The 18,082-nt window shown below is 44.1% G+C and overlaps 1 protein-coding gene across 2 annotated transcripts; it reads right to left on the bottom strand.

Annotated features, from left to right (window-relative positions):
• Positions 1-2,276: 2,276 nt before the first annotated feature.
• pomt1 (protein-O-mannosyltransferase 1) lies at positions 2,277-16,778 on the bottom strand. 2 transcript variants are annotated; one of them, XM_014160816.3, is made up of 20 exons: positions 16,599-16,778; positions 16,010-16,161; positions 15,542-15,648; positions 13,201-13,251; positions 12,936-13,082; positions 12,681-12,789; positions 12,413-12,472; positions 12,122-12,215; positions 11,848-12,003; positions 11,545-11,675; positions 11,323-11,418; positions 11,124-11,216; positions 10,907-11,003; positions 4,258-4,350; positions 4,035-4,155; positions 3,707-3,804; positions 3,492-3,605; positions 3,194-3,320; positions 2,924-3,101; positions 2,277-2,834 (listed from the first exon to the last, which is right to left on the bottom strand). In XM_014160816.3, the coding sequence occupies exons 1-20, from the start codon at positions 16,731-16,733 to the stop codon at positions 2,660-2,662; spliced, it is 2,334 nt and encodes a 777-aa protein (XP_014016291.1). In that variant the 5' UTR covers positions 16,734-16,778; the 3' UTR covers positions 2,277-2,659. The 2 variants fall into 2 exon arrangements, with proteins under 2 accessions (XP_014016291.1, XP_014016292.1); XM_014160817.3 differs by having other exon boundaries at positions 16,010-16,136; positions 16,599-16,766.
• Between the last annotated feature and the right edge of the window lie 1,304 nt (positions 16,779-18,082).

Genomic DNA, 18,082 nt, shown 5'->3' with positions numbered 1-18,082 from the left:
GTTATTTTTGTGTCAAATCACCAATTGGCAACTCATCCCTTATGGGATTAATTGACACAAACATTACAATAATTCACTATGGTAATTAAATGATAATTCTTCCGGTGTTCTCTGCATTGCGCATCGCATGAAGAGTGAAAAATAGATACAAAATAAGGTAAAAATCAATACATAATAGTAAATTACATCCCTAGAGCAGTAAAATAATATACATACACTACCGTTCAAAAGTTTGGGGTCACTTAGACATTTCCTTGTTTTCCATGAAAACCTACATGAAATGAGTTGCAAAATGAATAGGACATATAGTCAAGATGTTGACAAGGTTATAAATAATGATTTTTAATTAAAATAATAATTGTGTCCTTCAAACTTTGCTTTCGTCAAAGAATCAATTACAGCCCTTTGGCATTCTAGTTGTCAATTTGTTGAGGTAATCTGAAGAGATTTCACCCCATGCTTCCTGAAGCACCTCCCACAAGTTGGATTGGCTTGATGGGCACTTCTTACATACCATACAGTCAAGCTGCTCCCACAACAGCTCAATAGGGTTGAGATCTGGTGACTGTGCTGGCCACTCCATTATAGACAGAATACCAGCTGACTGCTTCTTCCCTAAATAGTTCTTGCATAGTTTTGAGCTGTGCTTTGGGTCATTGTCCTGTTGTAAGAGGAAATTGGCTCCAATTAAGCGCCATCCACAGGGTATGGCATGGCATTACCCTGTACAAATCTCCCACTTTACCACCAACAAAGCACCCCCAGACCATCACATTGCCTCCACCATGCTTAACAGATGGCGTCAAGCACTCCTCCAGCATCTTTTCTGCGTCTCACGAATGTTCTTCTTTGTGATCCGAACACCTCAAACTTAGATTCGTCTGTCCATAACACACTTTTCCAATCTTCCTCTGTCCAGTGTCTGTGTTCTTTTGCCCATCTTAATCTTTTATTGGCCAGTCCGAGACATGGTTTTTTCTTTGCAACTCTGCCTAGAAGGCCAGCATCCTGGAGTCGCCTCTTCACTGTTGACGTTGAGACTGGTGTTTTGCGGGTACTATTTAATGAAGCTGCCAGTTGAGGACTTTCTCAAACTAGACACTAATGTACTTGTCCTCTTGCTCAGTTGTGCACTGGGGCCTCCCACTCCTCTTTCTATTCTGGTTAGAGCCAGTTTGTGCTGTTCTGTAAAGGGAGTAGTACACAGTGTTGTACGAGAGCTTCAGTTTCTTGGCAATTTCTCACATGGAATAGCCTTAATTTCTCAGAACAAGAATAGACTGACGAGTTTCAGAAGAAAAGTCTTTGTTTCTGGGCATTTTGAGCCTGTAATCGAACCCACAAATGCTGATGCTCCAGATACTCAACTAGTCTAAAGAAGGCCAGTTTTATTGCTTCTTTAATCAGGACAACTGTTTTCAGTTGTGCTAACATAATTGTAATGTCTACATTGATCAGAAATACAATTTCATGTTATTTTAATGGACAAAAAGAATGTGCTTTTTCAAAAACAAGGACATTTCTAAGTGACCCCAAACTGTTGAACGGTTGTGTGTGTGTGTATATATATATATAAAGTTTAATAATTTGCATACAGGGAGGAAATCTGGTCTCAATGCAGACAGTGGACAGATCAGAGACACATTAATACCAATGGCTATGCCCACGTATTAATCAGGACAAAGGATGCATGTTAGCACCAGGCACTGTATAAGCGGGGATAGAGGCTGACTGTAATTCATGTTGGTTTGGGGCCCACAGCACTATTAGCAGCGGTACAGGGAGGAGCTGGCCCGGGCCGTGCAGGAGAGACAGGCCCAGACGAGGGAGGTACAGTGCTGGGAGGAACACTGGAAAAGCTTACTGAACTCTGACCCAGCTCACTGAACTCTGACCCAGCTCAACGCTGAGTGAGCACTAAGACACATCTTTTTTTTTTCTGCAGCAATAGACTAGATTAAAATTAGATTTCACCAGAGACAAACAGATTCATGGTTTGCATTTTCCGTTCTCTTGCTGCCACTAAGAGATTGAGAATACTGCTTAGGCAAAATTGTGTGTGACTAATATATGTTATATTCATCATGGTTGGCTCTATAATAATGTTCAATACAGACCTTAGATTTGATTCAATCCGATCGCGGGTTGTAGGCAATACATTTACAGTAAACACTACATGTCGGATCAATAAAATCGGACCTTTAAAAACCGTCAGCTGTCCAGCGTGCTGCGCTACGGACAGAATCCCGGGCTAATTCTTTACAATGAATGCAACGTTGTGGTTTAGTCATTTTTTTATTTCAATTGTTATGCAGCCTTAAATTCCACATGAAGAAATGGTTAAAAAGTGGTTCATCACAGTGACATTTTTGGGTAAACGATACTGAAAAATACTTGTAAACATTTCATGGTTTTCACATTGACCGGAGCTGTAGAAGTGAGAGATTTTTAATATGTCCCTCAAAGATTTAAACAGTTTCTGGACCCAAAGTTCTCTGATCCCATGTAGATGCACTCACTAATAAAATTAAAGTAATCCACTCTACCAAAAATGTTTTTAATAAGGCCTTCCTTTGGAACAGTTCCCTTAGGCGCTTCCTGCCCTGTGCAAATGTACGGCTTCGCCTCTCCCCAGTCAGTGGGGAGGTACGGTTAAGACTTAACGTCTGCGAAACAAGATGTCCCAACTGTCCCTCCAGCGCAACGAAGCCAGCTGCTCAGCGCTCAGTTCTGGCTGACCATAGGTGAGAGGACTGAAGGTCCGGAAGGACAGATATACCGAGGACAACCCCGCCAATACAACTCCATGAAGAGCACGCCGGAGTGAAGCACACCTAGAGAGGAGAATGTTTTAAAATGGAATGATTAAGACAACAGCATGACCTGATTCAATCCCAACCCGAGACGAGTCATTGGTGCCCACCTCAGCACGTGTGTGTGCACGTGCTCCAGAACCACAGGGATCAGCAGGATCTGGAAGGTGAGAGCTGGCAGGTAGTGATACAGGAACAGTGTCTTCTCCATCATGAAGAAGGGCAGGTAGTTGACAGCCCAGCCACCAGCACACACTACTCCTGCCTGAAGCAGCTGGCACCAGGTGGCTGGACAACAAAGTCAAACATTACATGACTGCAAAGTGGCATGGTAAAAACAATGTGTCAACATTATGTTAGCGTTTACATATTGCGTGTACCTTCTGGAATGTCTTCAATTTTCCGTCGCCTCCTTAATAGATACGATAGGAAAAGAAGGACGTACACCGCGAGGGCGAGGTTTGCCAGGGTCCAAGTGACAAAGTTCCCAATCAGGTGGATCTGGGCCTGAAACAGAGGGTCAAGGCTAATCAAGCCAACACGTGGTAGCGCCATTTCCATGTAAGAATTCATTAATACACACAACTGTTCAAATCTTGGCTGGAGTACAGTAGAGATATTGGAATATAAACACAGCACACTTGAGTGAAAGACAGACAAAGGTTGAAGCAAACCTACATTGCTTGCGGGGTGGAGCCAGTACGCAATGTTGGTATTCATCGTGATCCATTCTAGAGGTGAAGAGCTGTACTTGTGTTCAGAATCCTCATGCTTTACCGTCAGCATCTTCCACTGTCAGACCAACACAAAAAGGAGAGAACATGTGAAGTCCACCAATGAAAACAGCATCAAAAAGGAATCACATGCTCATAGGTATGCTATCCTATTCTTACCTGTAGCTCCAGGAATTTTGCAATGAAGGTGAGGTTGCGGTTGATGTCAATGTGTGTGGGGGAGTGTAGCTCCAGCTCTCGCTCTCTCTGCTCCAGACCTAAAGAAATAAAGACATTCTCTCAACATGACACCCACAACACAGTAACAATTACACAATGTGTAGCGATTCAGTTAAGAAGCCTGATGAATGAGATTAATGGAGGTGTTATGAAGGTTGTTATGAATGACACTGCAACACTCAAAATATGTTATGACTGGTTTCATAATGTATAGCACCTGTAAGTAAAGTGTTACTGAACGTAGATAATGAGTGTTAGGACAACTTACTTGTGCCGTATCGGTGCTCCTCTACATTCCACACACCGCTGGGCTGGTAGCCCTTGTAGATCTTATCCCCCACCACTTCCAGCTGCCTGTAGCCCCACTCTGGAAGAGAGGAACCGCTCAGCTGCACGTCGACAACATGAGAAAGAGGGCTTAGATGTTAAAACAGATAAAACAGTGAAGACAAATAGTTTGTTGAGAAATCCCCCGGGCTCCCTGAGCGTACCTTGAGCACAGCCGAGGTGTTGATGTGAATCAAACGTACTTCAGACAGAATAGTCTTCCAGACATCTTGTTCCGCCTCCCTGTTCGCAATGTCCTACAGAACAGAGTTAAGAACAATGTCAGTATGTTTCTCTTGCGGTCTAATATACTGTATATGTACACTCAGTGGCCAATTTATCTAGTAACGGGTTGGACCCCCCTTTGCCTCCAGAACAGGCTGAATTCTTTGGGGCATGGAAGCATTGCTCAATTGGTATCAAGGGACCGTGTGCCAGGAAAACAATCCCCACATTACACCACCAGCCTGTACCGTTGACACCAGGCAGGATCACAATTCCTGATATTTAATCGTAGTACAAAAATCCCTGTATTAGGTCAGTTAGGATCACCACTTTATTTAAAGAATGTGAAATGTCAGAATAATAGTAGAGAGAATGATTTATTTCAGCTTTTATTTCTTTCATCACATTCCCAGTGAGTCAGAAGTTTACATACACTCAACTAGTAGTTGGTAGCATTGCCTTTAAATTGTGTCAAACGTTTTGGGTAGCCTTCCCACAATAAGTTTGGTGAATTTTGGCCCATTCCTCCTGACAGAGCTGGGTCAGGTTTGTAGGCCTCCTTGCTCACACACGCCTTGCTCACACACAGTTCTGTCCACAACTTTTCTATGGGATTGAGGTCAGGGCTTTGTGATGGCCACTCCAATACCTTGACTTTGTTGTCCTTAAGCCATTTTGCCACAACTTTGGAAGTATGCTTTGGGTCATTGTCCATTTGGAAAACCCATTTGCGACCAAGCTTTAACTTCCTGACTGATGTCTTGAGATGTTGCTTCATTATAGCCACATAATTTTCCATTCCTCATGATGCCATCTATTTTGTGAAGTGCACCAGTCTCTCCTGCAGCAAAGCACCCCCACAACATGATGCTGCCACCCCCGTGCTTCACGGTTGGGATGGTGTTCTTCGGCTTGCAAGCATCCCCCTTTTCCCTCCAAACATAATGGTCATTATGGCCAAACAATTCTATTTGTTTCATCAGACCAGAGGACATTTCTCCAAAAAGTACAATCTTTGTCCCCATGTGCAGTTGCAAACCGTAGTCTGGCTTCTTTAATGGCAGTTTTGGAGCAGTGGCTTCTTCCTTGCTGAGTGGCCTTTCAGGTTATGTCGATGTAGGACTCGTTTTACTGTGGATATAGATACCTTTGTACCTGTTTCCTCCAGCATCTTCACAAGGTCCTTTGCTGTTGTTCTGGGATTGAGTTGCACTTTTCGCACCAAAGTACGTTCATCTCTAGGAGACAGAACGCGTCTCCTTCCTGAGCGTTATGACGGCTGCGTGGCCCCATGGTGTTTATACTTGCGTACTATTGTTTGTACAGATGAACGTGGTACCGTCAGGCGTTTGGAAATTGCTCCCAAGGATGAACCAGACTTGTGGAGGTCTAAAAAAAAAATTCTGAGGTCTGGGCTGATTTCTTTTAATTTTCCCATGATGTCAAGCAAAGAGGCACTGAGTTTGAAGGTAGACCTTCACATATATCCACAGGTAAACCTCCAATTGACTCAAAGGATGTCAATTTGCCTTTTAGAAGCTTCCACAGCCATGACATGATTTTCTGGAATTTTCCAATCTGTTTAAAGGCGCAGTCAACTTAGTGTATGTAAACTTCTAACCCACTGGAATTGTGACAGTGAATTATAAGTGAAATAATCTGTCTGTAAACAATTGTTGGAAAAATTACATGTGTCATGCACAAATATGAAATTACAGTTTGTTAACAAGAAATTTGTGGAGTGGTTGAAAAACGAGTTTTAATGACTCCAACCTAAGTGTACGTAAACTTCCGACTTCAACTGTATATACTGTGTGTAAAACGACAGTCCATCATTACTTTAAGACATGAAGGTCAGTCAATCCGGAAAATGTCAAGAACTTTGAAAGTTTCTTCAAGTGCAGTCGCCAAAACAATCAGGCACTATGATGAAACTGGCTCTCATGAGGACCGCCACAGGAAGAGGATAAGTTCATTAGAGCTACCAGCCTCAGAAATTGCAGCAGAGTTCACGTAACAGACACAGCTCAACATCAACTGTTCAGAGGAGACTGCGTGAATCAAGCCTTCATGGTCAAATTGCAGCAAAGAACACTACTAAAGGACACCTATAATAAGAAGAGACTTGCTTGGGCCAAGAAACACGAGCAATCGATATTAGACCAGTGAAAATCTGTCCTTTGGTCTGATTAGTCCAAATTTGAGATTTTTGGTTCCAATCGACGCGTCTTTGTGAGACGCAGAGTAGGTGAAGAGATGACCTCGGCACGTGTGGTTCCCACTGTGATGCATGGAGGTGGTGTGATGGTGCTTTGCTGATGACACTGTCGTTGATTTATTTAGAATTCAAGGCACACTTAACCAGCATGGCTACCACAGCATTCTGAAGCGATACACCATCCCATCTGGTTTGTGCTTAGTGGGACTATCATTTGTTTTTCAACAGGACAATGACCCCACATACCTCCAGGCTGTGTAAGGGCTATTTGATCAAGAAGGAGAGTGATGGAGTGCTGCATCAGATGACCTGGCCTCCACAATCACCCGACTGCAACCCAATTATAGTAAGTATAGCTGAAGAGTTTTCAGCTATACCTTTCGTGGCTGTTTATTTACCACCACAGACAGATGCTGGCACCAAGACCGCACTCAGTCAGCTGTATAAGGAAATAAGCAAACAGGAAACCACTCACCCAGAGGCGGCGCTCCAAGGGGCCGGATACTTTAATGCAGGGAAACTTAAATCAGTTCTACCAAAATTTCCATCAACATGTTAAATGTGCAGCCAGAGGGCAAATAATTCTAGATCACCTGTACTCCACACACAGAGATGCGTACAAAGCTCTCCCTCACCCTCCATTTGGAAAATCCAACCGCAACTCTATCCTCCTGATTCTTGCTTACAAGCTAAAATTAAAGCAGAAAGCACCAGTGACTCGGTCTTTAAAAAAGTGGTCAGATGAAGCAGATGCTAAACTACTGGACTGTTTTGCTATCACAGACTGGAACATGTTCCTGGATTCTTCCAATGGCATTGAGGAGTACACCACAGTCACTGGCTTTATCAATAAGTGCATCGAGGACGTTGTCCCCACAGTGACTGTACGTACATACCGCAACCAGAATCCATGGATTACAGGCAACATTCGCACTGAGCTAAAGGGTAGAGCTGCCGCTTTCAAGGAGTGGGACTCTAACCTGGAAGCTTACAAGAAATCCTGCTATGCCCTGCGACGAACCATTAAAACAGGCAATGCGTCAATACAGGGCTAAGATTGAATCATACTACACTGGCTCCGACGCTCGTCTTACGTGGCAGGGCTTGCAAACTATTACAGACTACAAAGGTAAGCACAGCCGCGAGCTGCCCAGTGACATGAGCCTACCTACCAGACGAGCTAAATCACTTCTATGCTCGCTTCGAGGCAAGCAACACTGAGGCATGAATGAGAGCATCAGCTGTTCCGGACGACTGTGTGATCACACTCTCCGTAGCCAACGTGAGTAAGACCTTTAAACAGGTCAACATACACAAGGCTGCGGGGCAAGACAGATTACCAGGACGTGTGCTCCGGGCATGTGCTGACCAACTGGCAGGTGTCTTCACTGACATTTTCAACATGTCCCTGATTAAGTCTGTAATACCAACATGTTTCAAGCAGACCACCATAGTCCCTATGCCCAAGAACACAAAGGCAACCTGCCTAAATGACTACAGACCCGTAGCACTCACATCCATAGCCATGAAGTGCATTGAAAGGCTGGTCATGGCTCAAAACACTATTATCCCAGAAACCCTAGACCCACTCCAATTTGCATACTGCCCAAACAGATCCACAGACGATGCAATCTCTATTGCACTCCACACTGCCCTTTCCCACCTGGACAAAAGGAACACTTATGTGAGAAAGCTATTAATTGACTACAGCTCAGCGTTCAACACCATAGTGCCCTTAAAGCTCATCACTAAGCTAAGGATCCTGGGACTAAACACCTCCCTCTGCAACTGGATCCTGGACTTCCTGACGGGCCGCCCCCAGATGGTGAGGGTAGGTACCAACACATCTGCCATGCTGATCCTCAACACTGGAGCTCCCCAGGGGTGCACTCAGTCCCCTCCTGTACTCCCTGTTCACCCACAACTGCATGGCCAGGCACAACTCCAACACCATCATTAAGTTTGCAGACGACACAACAGTGGTAGGCCTGATCACCGACAACGACGAGACAGCCTATCGGGAGGTGGTCAGAGACCTGGCCGGGTGGTGCCAGAATAACAACCTATCCCTCAACATAACCAAGACTAAGGAGATGATTGTGGACTACAGGAAAAGGAAGACCGAGCACGCCCTCATTCTCATCGAAGAGGATGTAGTGGAGCAGGTTGAGAGCTTCAAGTTCTTTGGTGTCCACATCAACAACAAACTAGAATGGTCCAAACATACCAAGACAGTCGTGAAGAGGGCACAACAAAGCCTATTCCCCCTCTGGAAACTGAAAAGATTTGGCATGGGTCCTGAGATTCTCAAAAGGTTCTACAGCTGCAACATCGAGAGCATCCTGACTGGTTGCGTCACTGCCTGGCTCGGCCTCTGACCGCAAGGCACTTCAGAAGGTAGTGCGTACGGCCCAGTACATCACTGGGGGAAAGCTGCCTGCCATCCAGGACCTCTACACCAGGCGGTGTCAGAGGAAGGCCCTAAAAATTGTCAAAGACCCCAGCCACCCCAGTCATAGACTGTTCTCTCTACTACCGCATGGCAAGCGGTACCGGAGTGCCAAGTCTAGGACAAAAAGGCTTCTCAACAGTTTTTACCCCCAAGCCATAAGACTCCTGAACAGGTAATCAAATGGCTACCTGGACTATTTGCATTGTATGCCCCCCCAACCCTCTTTTACACTGCTGCTACTCTCTATTTATAATTTATTCATAGTCACTTTAACTATACATTCATGTACATACTACAGCAATTGGGCCGACCAACCAGTGCTCCTGCACATTGGCTAAACGGGCTATCTGCATTGTGTCCCGCCACCCGCCAACCCCTCTTTTACGCTACTGCTACTCTCTGTTCATCATATATGCATAGTCACTTTAACCATATCTACATACTACCTCAATCAGCCTGACTAACCGGTGTTTGTATGTAGCCTCGCTACTGTATATAGCCTCGCTACTGTTATTTTTCACTGTCTTTTTACTGTTGTTTTATTTCTTTACTTACCTATTGTTCACCTAATACCTTTTTTGCACTATTGGTTGGAGCCTGTAAGTAAGCATTTCACTGTAAGGTGAATACACCTGTTGTATTCGGCGCACGTGACAAACTTTGATTCAAATTGAGATGGTTTGGGATGAGTTGGACCGCAGAGTGAAGGTAAAGCAGCCAACAAGTACTCAGCATATGTGGGAACTCCTTCAAGACTGTTGGAAAAGCATTCCAGGTGAAGCTGGTTGAGAGAATGCCAAGAGTGTGCAAAGCTGTCAAAGCAAAGGGTGGCTACTTTGAAGAATCTAAAATATATATTTTGATTTGTTTAAGACTTTTTTGGTTACTAAATGATTCCATGTGCTATTTCATAGTTGTGATGTCTTCACTATTATTCTACAATATAGAAAACATAAAAAATATAGAAAACAGTATAAATAAAGAAAAACCCTTGATTTTTATTTTACCTCTATCAAGTCAGTTAAAGAACAAATTCTTATTTTCAATGACGGCCTAGGAACAGTGGGTTAACTGCCTTGTTCAGGGGCAGAACGACAGATTTTCACCTTGTCAGCTCAGGGATTCGATCTTGCAACCTTTCGGTTACTAGTCCAACGCTCTAACCACTAGGCTACCTGCCGCCCCAGGTGTGTCCATGAGTAGGTGTGTCCAAACTTGACACACGTGCGCGTTGGTTCCAGTATCTCAGAAACGGGTTGCTTCATGGGCTTTTCACGCACAATAGTGTCTAGGGTTTATCGATAATAACAGCGGCAGTCCTGTGGGCGAAAACAACGACTTCTCATCAGCGAGAAGGAGAATGGCAAGAATCGCGCAAGCTAACAGGCGGCCACAAACAAGCAAATAACGGCGCAGTACAACAGCGGTGTGCAGAACAGCATCTCAGAACGCACAACTTGTCGTTCCTTGTCACGGATGGGCGGCTCCAGTGGGCACGCGATCACCAACACTGGACAACTGAGGAGTGGAAAACCGTGTCCTGGTCCGACGAATCCCGGTTCCTGTTGCATCATTCTGATGGCAGTCAGGATTTGGCGTAAGCAGAACAAGTCCACGGCCCCATCCTGCCTGGTGTCGGTGGTGTAATGTTTTTCTGGAACACATTAGGTCCCTTGATACCAATTGAGCAACGTTTCCATGCCCTGAAGAATTCAGGCTGTTCTGGAGGTAAAGGAGGGTCCAACCCGATACTAGATGGGTGTACCTAAAAGTGTATAACTTTTTTGTGGAAGGAATCACAATACAAAATAATGAGCATAAAATTTGTGTATAAGTCATTGTGATTAAAGGCATGTAAAACAAAAAAGGTGCAGTATGAGGTGGTGGGAGTGTGTGTGTGTGTGTGCGTACGTCTCACCACTTTCCAGAGATTCTGGGCTGGCATTGACACATTGAAGTCAATGTAGCCAGACACCTCCTGTGCGTGAGGACTCATGGGAGCTGCAACGTCGTGCCTGAGAGACCATAGATAATACTAATGATGAGGTTAGGCAGTAGCTAAGCACAGTAACATGACTAATATATTGGTTACAGATACGGAAAAGGCGCTGTGCAGAACAGTGGCTATACAGTACGTGTTGAGGAGGCGGGAGGTCATGCCGTGAAGAAGTTGGACAACGTCACCATGGCGAACAGGGCGGGGAGGGCTGCTCACAACAAGGTCTTGTCTGGAAGAGAATCAGATAAACAACATAGCAACCGTTTAGTGGATAAACACTGCATCACAATGTGGGGGTGTTCTAGACATCCAAATTAAAGCAGGCCTGCACAAACCTGCCTGGATCTTTGATTATCCACCAATTGTTGACATCTTTGAACGGATAACAGGTCACTTGCTGCTGGTGAGAGCTACCACGCCCATTTTCATACCTTCAGAGCACCAAGAATAAGAAACTGGTCATGCTGCAAGAACACAAACGCACTACATACTAGTGTTATGTCATGTGCATGGTCCAGATCTGATAAAATAATTGAGAACCAGAAACGCCCCCTCACCTGATGGGATAGTTGGCCTTATGGGAGTGTAGCCAGCAGGGTATGGGTTTACTGGACACACTGCGGAGGGTCACCTGAGAGCCATAGGCCACCTCCAGAGGCTGACCCTGAGTGATCCTGGCCAATCCTCCCTGAATACAGCCAAACACACTAGATATAACCCCAAATGACACGCAGCAGAGCAGAGCAGCGCCACTACCTAATGTCAGGTCTTTTAAAAACACTTCATAAATCCAACAGACAATTTCGGTGGGTTGCTTGCCATCTCAACTGGGTCTCAGAGAGGGAGAGAGGGATGCTGACCTCTAGGCTGGCCTGGAAGGCACTGCTCATCATCTGGTCGTGTGGGCCACTGCGGTAGAGCAGGTTCAAATGCACATAGAAGAAGCCCAGGTAGAGCAGTAGGGGTAGGACCACGAGGGCCAGGAAGCGGGCCACTACCTGCATCAGCACCACACTCTGCACGGTTTGGAGACACTTCAAACATTAGCAGAATGCTTCTGGGAAGTCAAGCTGTCCATTTGAATTAATGGATATATTCACAGACAAACAAAAAAAAATAACCTAATGAACTCACATTGCTCAGTGCTCTGTCCCCAATAAGCTGCCACGTGTGAACGGCTGCCAAGCCCAGCAGCAGAAAGTAGGTGAACAGACCCATGTACTTCACTCTGATGAATGGGAGAAGCAGACTGTTTAGACATGCATGCAAACAAACCCAAACCTTCATGAGTGAGACCTAAAGAGGTAAAACAGCCTCAATCACAAACATGACCATGGGATGATTGTGAACAACTGTTTAAACTTCAGTTTTCAATACATTAATTTCCATCCAATTCGTTTTTAAAATGTGGCAGATTGAACTAACCCCACAGCACAGGCACATGTGACTCCAGTCAGCACCAGCCACGCCAATCTGACTGGTGAGCTAAAAAGGACAAAGAGAAACATCAGCTGGCAGACACAGGCTGAGAGCACGCTGAGCGGACATGACACATCAACCAAAATCAAGGAAGTGGGGTACATTTCTGCTAATCGCCAGTGAACATGGTTTGCGTTGGTGTGTGTTAAGATGTGTTGGTGATCATGGAATGACAACCCCTTCCTAGTAGGTACAGAGGAATTGCAACACTCACCCGCTTTGTGCATTGTGAAATCTGAGGTAGGATACGACAGCGAGCAGCAGGAAGAAGATAAGCACAGATTCCAGCAGCATGAAGCGGGACTGAACAATCAAGGAATTCTCTGTTTCACAAAAACAGAAAACACATAGTTCATCTTACTACACTCAATGGAGATGGCAAACAATGAGCAACAATGGAGTCAAAAATATAATATACAAATCCAAATACAACTTTGACTGTATAGGAGGAAGTATAGGACAACATTACCCATGAGGAAGAGCAATGCAGCCCCCAGTGCTGTGAGGTGTGAGTACCCGAGTTCCACTACCAGAAGGTAACACAGGGGTACACACAGTGACCCGGCCAGGGCCGGTATCAGTCTTAAACTCCATACAGGCACATTACTGGAGTACTCTGCAATGAATCGTAAGAAACAACAACTTGATTAAACAACTAAAGAAAAGCACATACATTCAAATGTTGGGAATTAGATCTAAAGATGCATTGGCAATGTAGTAATTAGGTTTCTTACCTGCTCCAATCCTGTTCCAGATAAAGTTACCATCAAATCCACCAAGATAAGCTGTATAAATTAGAGAAACAACAATGAGCATTATTCTAAGTCTGCTATTCCCGAACTGGGGTAAGCCAAATAAAAATGTGATTCACATTTTCAAACAGTCCATTTAGATTTTCCAACGGGGCTATACATTTGGGTGATGTTTTTTTCTCACCTGAGTAGCCTCGTTTCACTGCCAAAAATAAAATTCAACCATCTAGTGTTCAGCGAAATAACAACACAATGTCAAATACAGGTAGCCTAGTCAAATAACTAACATCCAATCACATTAACCGGTACTGTCTCACAGGAATTCCACGAACGGTCTGTATGTAGCTGCTGCTCATTCCGTTTGCTCGAAAATTGATAAACGGTTAAAAAAAGTAAGGCCCGCGTCCATAGACATGTATAAAAACAACAGATACCATTAATTAGAAGGGGCTAGAATCGTCTTATATGGTGAGCTACCGAGTGGCTAGGACAGGCAAGCCCCATACTATTGTGGAGGTCTTAATTATTCTTGCTGCCGCGGATATGGCTGGGACAATGCTGGTGGAAAAGGCCAAAAATAACTCTACAGACAATGACTTCATCAAACAACACTGTTTCACAATGCATCAGTGACATGGCAGGAGATGTTTTGAAACAATTACTGCTTCGCATACAAGCCAGTGAATTCTACACGTTACAGCTGGATGAGTCAACAGATGTGGCGGGCCTGGTACAGCTCCTGGTATATTTCCGTTACGTTTATGGGGGGTCAATTAAGGAAGACATCCTCTTCTGCAAACCACTGGAAACCAGTACAGGATATTTTTCAAAGTACTGGACAGCTTTGTGACATCAAATGGACTTTGGTGGTCAAGATGTGCTGGTATCTGTACTGATGGAGCAAAAGCCATGACAGGAAGACATAGTGGAGTGGTAACGCGCGTGCAAGAAGTTGCTCCCGACGCCACTTGGGTACACTGCAGCATCCACCGAGAGGCTCTTGCTGCCAAGGGAATGCCTGACAGCTTGAAAGACGTTTTGGACACTACACTGAAAATGGTTAACTTTGTTAAAGCAAGGCCCCTGAACTCTCGTGTATTTTCTGCATTATGCAATGATATGTTTTTATTTTAAATTGAGAGACAATTTTCACTTGTCTTACCGTTTGCATGATGATGAGTTTCTCACACGACTGGCCTATCAGGGTGATGTTTTTTCTCGCCTGAATGATCTGAATCTAGGATTTCTTGATAGGACTGTACTCAGAGTATCCTGCCTTGGCAAATCGTGCTGTTAAGACACTGATGCCCTTTGCAACCACGTACCTATGTGAGAGTGGATTCTCGGCCCTCACTAGCATGAAAACTAAACACAAGCACAGAATGTGTGTGGAAAATGATTTAAGACTGCGACCCTTTCAAGCACACCTTTCTCAATAACCTGTGGCAAGTTATTCACAATTTTTGATGAAGAAATAAGGTTTAATATGTAAAATAAGGTTTTAAATATTGTTATTATTGGTGTCCTGGTCCTATAAGAGCTCTTCGTCACTTCCCACAAGCCGGGTGACAAAAACTCACTGTGTGAGTGGCAGGCTTACAATGATGGCAAAAAACTAAATTTGAGAGTGCGCTGACCCTGGTGCTAGAGGGAGTACGCAGCTGGAGGTTGAATGTTTGAAGGGGTACGGGACTATAAAAAGTTTGGGAACCACTGTTTTAAGTGAAGGGATTAAAGGTTCATCACAAAATGAATTTCCATGTAAATGCTAAATAGAATACACTATATATAAAAAAAGTGTGTGGACCTTCAGATTAGTGTGTGGACACCCTTTCAAATTAGTGGGTTTGGCTATTTCAGCCACATCCGTTCTTGACAGGTGTATAAAATTGATCACACAGCCATGCAATCTCCATAGACAAACATTGGTAGTAGAAGGGCCTTACTGAAGAGCTCAGTGACTTTCAATGTGGCACCGTCTTGGATGCCACCTTTCCAACAAGTCAGTTGTTCAAATTTCTGCACTGCTACAGCTGCCCCGGTCAACTGTAGGCGCTGTTATTGTGAAGTGGAAACGTCTAGGAGCAACAACGGCTCAGCCACAAAGTGGTAGGCCACACAAGCTCACAGAACGGGACTGGCGAGTGCTGAAGCACGTAGCATGTCAAAATCGTCTGTCCTCGTTTGCAACACTCACTACCAAGTTCCAAACTGCCAACTCCATATTAATGCCCATGACTTTGAAATAAGATGTTCCAAGAGCAGGTGTCCACATAAAATATACACTACATGACCAAAAGTATTGTAAGCATTCAGTACTTACCTCCAAATGCTAGAATCATGTGACCAAGAGGTGGCCCACTCTCATCAATAAAGAAGACCTGCTTTGTGTAGAGAGATACAAACTGTCCATAGTACACCTCATCAAACCTGCAAAACATCAAAGGGGGTGTCAGGGTAAACTACTGTCTTGGTAAATAAATAAATAAACAATGTCTTATTAAAAAATATATATTTGCCTTATCTACTAAGGGCAGTCCAGTAGCTGTGATATTTATGGGAGAGTATAGTATGAGCTTCTGTTGTTTAATGTGGGCCCTTCAACGCCAGGATTTGCAGAATTTTGTTCCCGTACAGTTCTAGACTTAACACACAGATTGATTCAACTAATCAGTGGCTCTATCAGGTGTGTTCCGTATTTCACACTGGGTTGGAACAAAAGCCTGCACACCCTATGGGATCTGGACCAGGAGTGAATTACATAGAGGTTGGATATACAGTAGCTACTTACACTACAGCTTTAGGGAAGTTAATTCCATACAGTCTGGACAAAAGTCCAAGGGCTGTCACCACCACCAAAACCAAATTGATTTCGGCTCTGATCACAATAGGCAACTTGATAGACGTCAGCATGGCTCCTGTGTGCCCAGTTGTCAGCATTAACTACAAGGATTCAATCATAACCAATGACAAATCAGACAATTGTTCCCACATTACAATCTAGCTAGCTAGTTAATAATCGAATAAAAGACGAGGCTAGATCCATGATTCTTGCATGGCCATAAGTCTCTGTACAAAATGTAGCCAGCTACTGCTCGCTAACATATGGAGTAAAGAATATCACCTATAGGCAAATAGGCTACCCATTGAATTACATACCGAACAATTTAGGATATCTAGGCTACCTCTGTTGTAAAGACATAATTCAGACTGATTCCTGTGTTTTCCCCTAACTAGCTAACTAATTATAGCTAGCTAACCTTTACGCACCCCATTCCGCCCAATATTAGCAAGCTAACCTTAGCCTTTAGTCTTCTAGCAAAATTTGAGGATGCGAATGTATATTATTAACTAGCTAGGTCCTATGGCCATACAATTACCTTTAATTTGGCACTGTTTCGGAATGTCTCAACATTTCGATGCCAGCACGGCTTTCCATCAGTGAGACCATAAATCGGTAATCGACTTGAGGGCCTGCATGCAGTGGAGACGATGGCCGCATTCAGACGTTGCATGCGTCAACCAATGCTTCCGCGTTACCTCATTGTCTGTGTCTTCCACTATAATTAATGCCGCGTTCAAAACAACTGGGAACACCCCCGTAGTCTCATTACACTCCAGCTTGGAATTCCGAGATGGATGACCGTTCAAAACTATTTTTCCCAGTCTGAGCTGGGTTTTTTTTGTCAGAGTTCCCAGTTGTATTGAACTCGGTAATAGGGGAACCACATGTTTTTATTTTATTTCACCTTTATTTAACATGTCCCGGATTGTGCGGGACAGTTACGTATTTTGGCCCTTTGTCCCGCAACCAAACAATCATGTCGCTTTCAGTCAGACTTTATGTTCTTTGATGAGAATTTACATTCCAACCATATTTATTTTTCAATCACGTTGCGCTTATGACAGCTATAAACTCAGTGGCCAGTAGTGATGGGTCGTTCGCGACAGAGTCGGCTCTAAGGGCTGGCTCTTGTTGGTGAACGTTGGGAGCCGGCTCGCATATCAGAAGAGCCTAATCTATTTAAAAAATAAAGAATAATAATTAAGATATGAATAATCAAAAGATTTCAATTAACATAACTAATTAAAAGAAGCGCACACATTCGTTCTGACTGTGCTCAGACTAACAGCCTCACCTGTTGTTCCTGTCAATCAGACACGCAGTGTCAACCAATGAACCAAAGATGCGTGAGGGAGGGCAGAGCCAACTCACTCACAGTCACACACTTACACGGAACCCAAACCGGCTGCGCACGTACGCCATCGTGCACAAGTTTATTTTGTCCCCCTACACCAAACACGATCACGACATCGTGATTGAAAGACGAACTGTTTTGCCAGGTGTCGTGGTAATACTATGAAAGTTTAGATGCCAATCACCATATAAATTAAAAGATAAACGCCTGGAAGGAGGAGAGATGATTAGAAACCATTCGGTTGGCCGTTTTATGTGTGGATTAATTGGCGGAGTAGAGGACCTTGTGCATTTCAGGTAAAATAACTCAATGTTTATATCCCAGGACAAATTAGCTTGCAACAGCAAGCTAGCTAAATAGGACAAATTAGCTAGCAAGTGCAAGCTAACTAGCCATACATGTTTAATGCTTTTCGACCTGTCCCCAAATGAATGTCATTGGTTCAGAGATTGTTTTGATATTTTAACCTGCATGTCGTGATCGTGTTTGGTGTAGGTGGACAACATTAATTTATGCGCACAGCCGGTTTGGGTTCCGTGTTAGCAGCAGAGGAGAAAGAGGAAGTGGAACATGAGTCGGAAGTGTAACCGATGTGAAATGGCTAGTTAGTTCGCTGTGGTGCGCGCTAATAGCATTTCAATCAGTGACATCACTCGCTCTGAGAC

Source organism: Salmo salar, chromosome 20 (genome assembly GCF_965601325.2).
Source record: "Salmo salar chromosome 20, fSalSal1, whole genome shotgun sequence".
Classification (NCBI taxonomy): domain Eukaryota; kingdom Metazoa; phylum Chordata; class Actinopteri; order Salmoniformes; family Salmonidae; genus Salmo; species Salmo salar.
The sequence above is the reverse complement of the archived record's forward strand: the minus strand, read 5'-3'. Positions and strand labels throughout refer to the sequence as shown.

Coding starts and splice junctions, on each gene's coding strand:
- pomt1 (XM_014160816.3), bottom strand. CDS start 16,733: ATGCAACGTCTGAATGCGGCCATCGTCTCCACTGCATGCAGGCCCTCA. Junction 4,156..4,257: donor ACACCTCGGCTGTGCTCAAG/GTACGCTCAGGG, acceptor GTCGACGTGCAG/CTGAGCGGTTCCTCTCTTCC. Junction 2,835..2,923: donor GTGCACACACACGTGCTGAG/GTGGGCACCAAT, acceptor TCTCCTCTCTAG/GTGTGCTTCACTCCGGCGTG.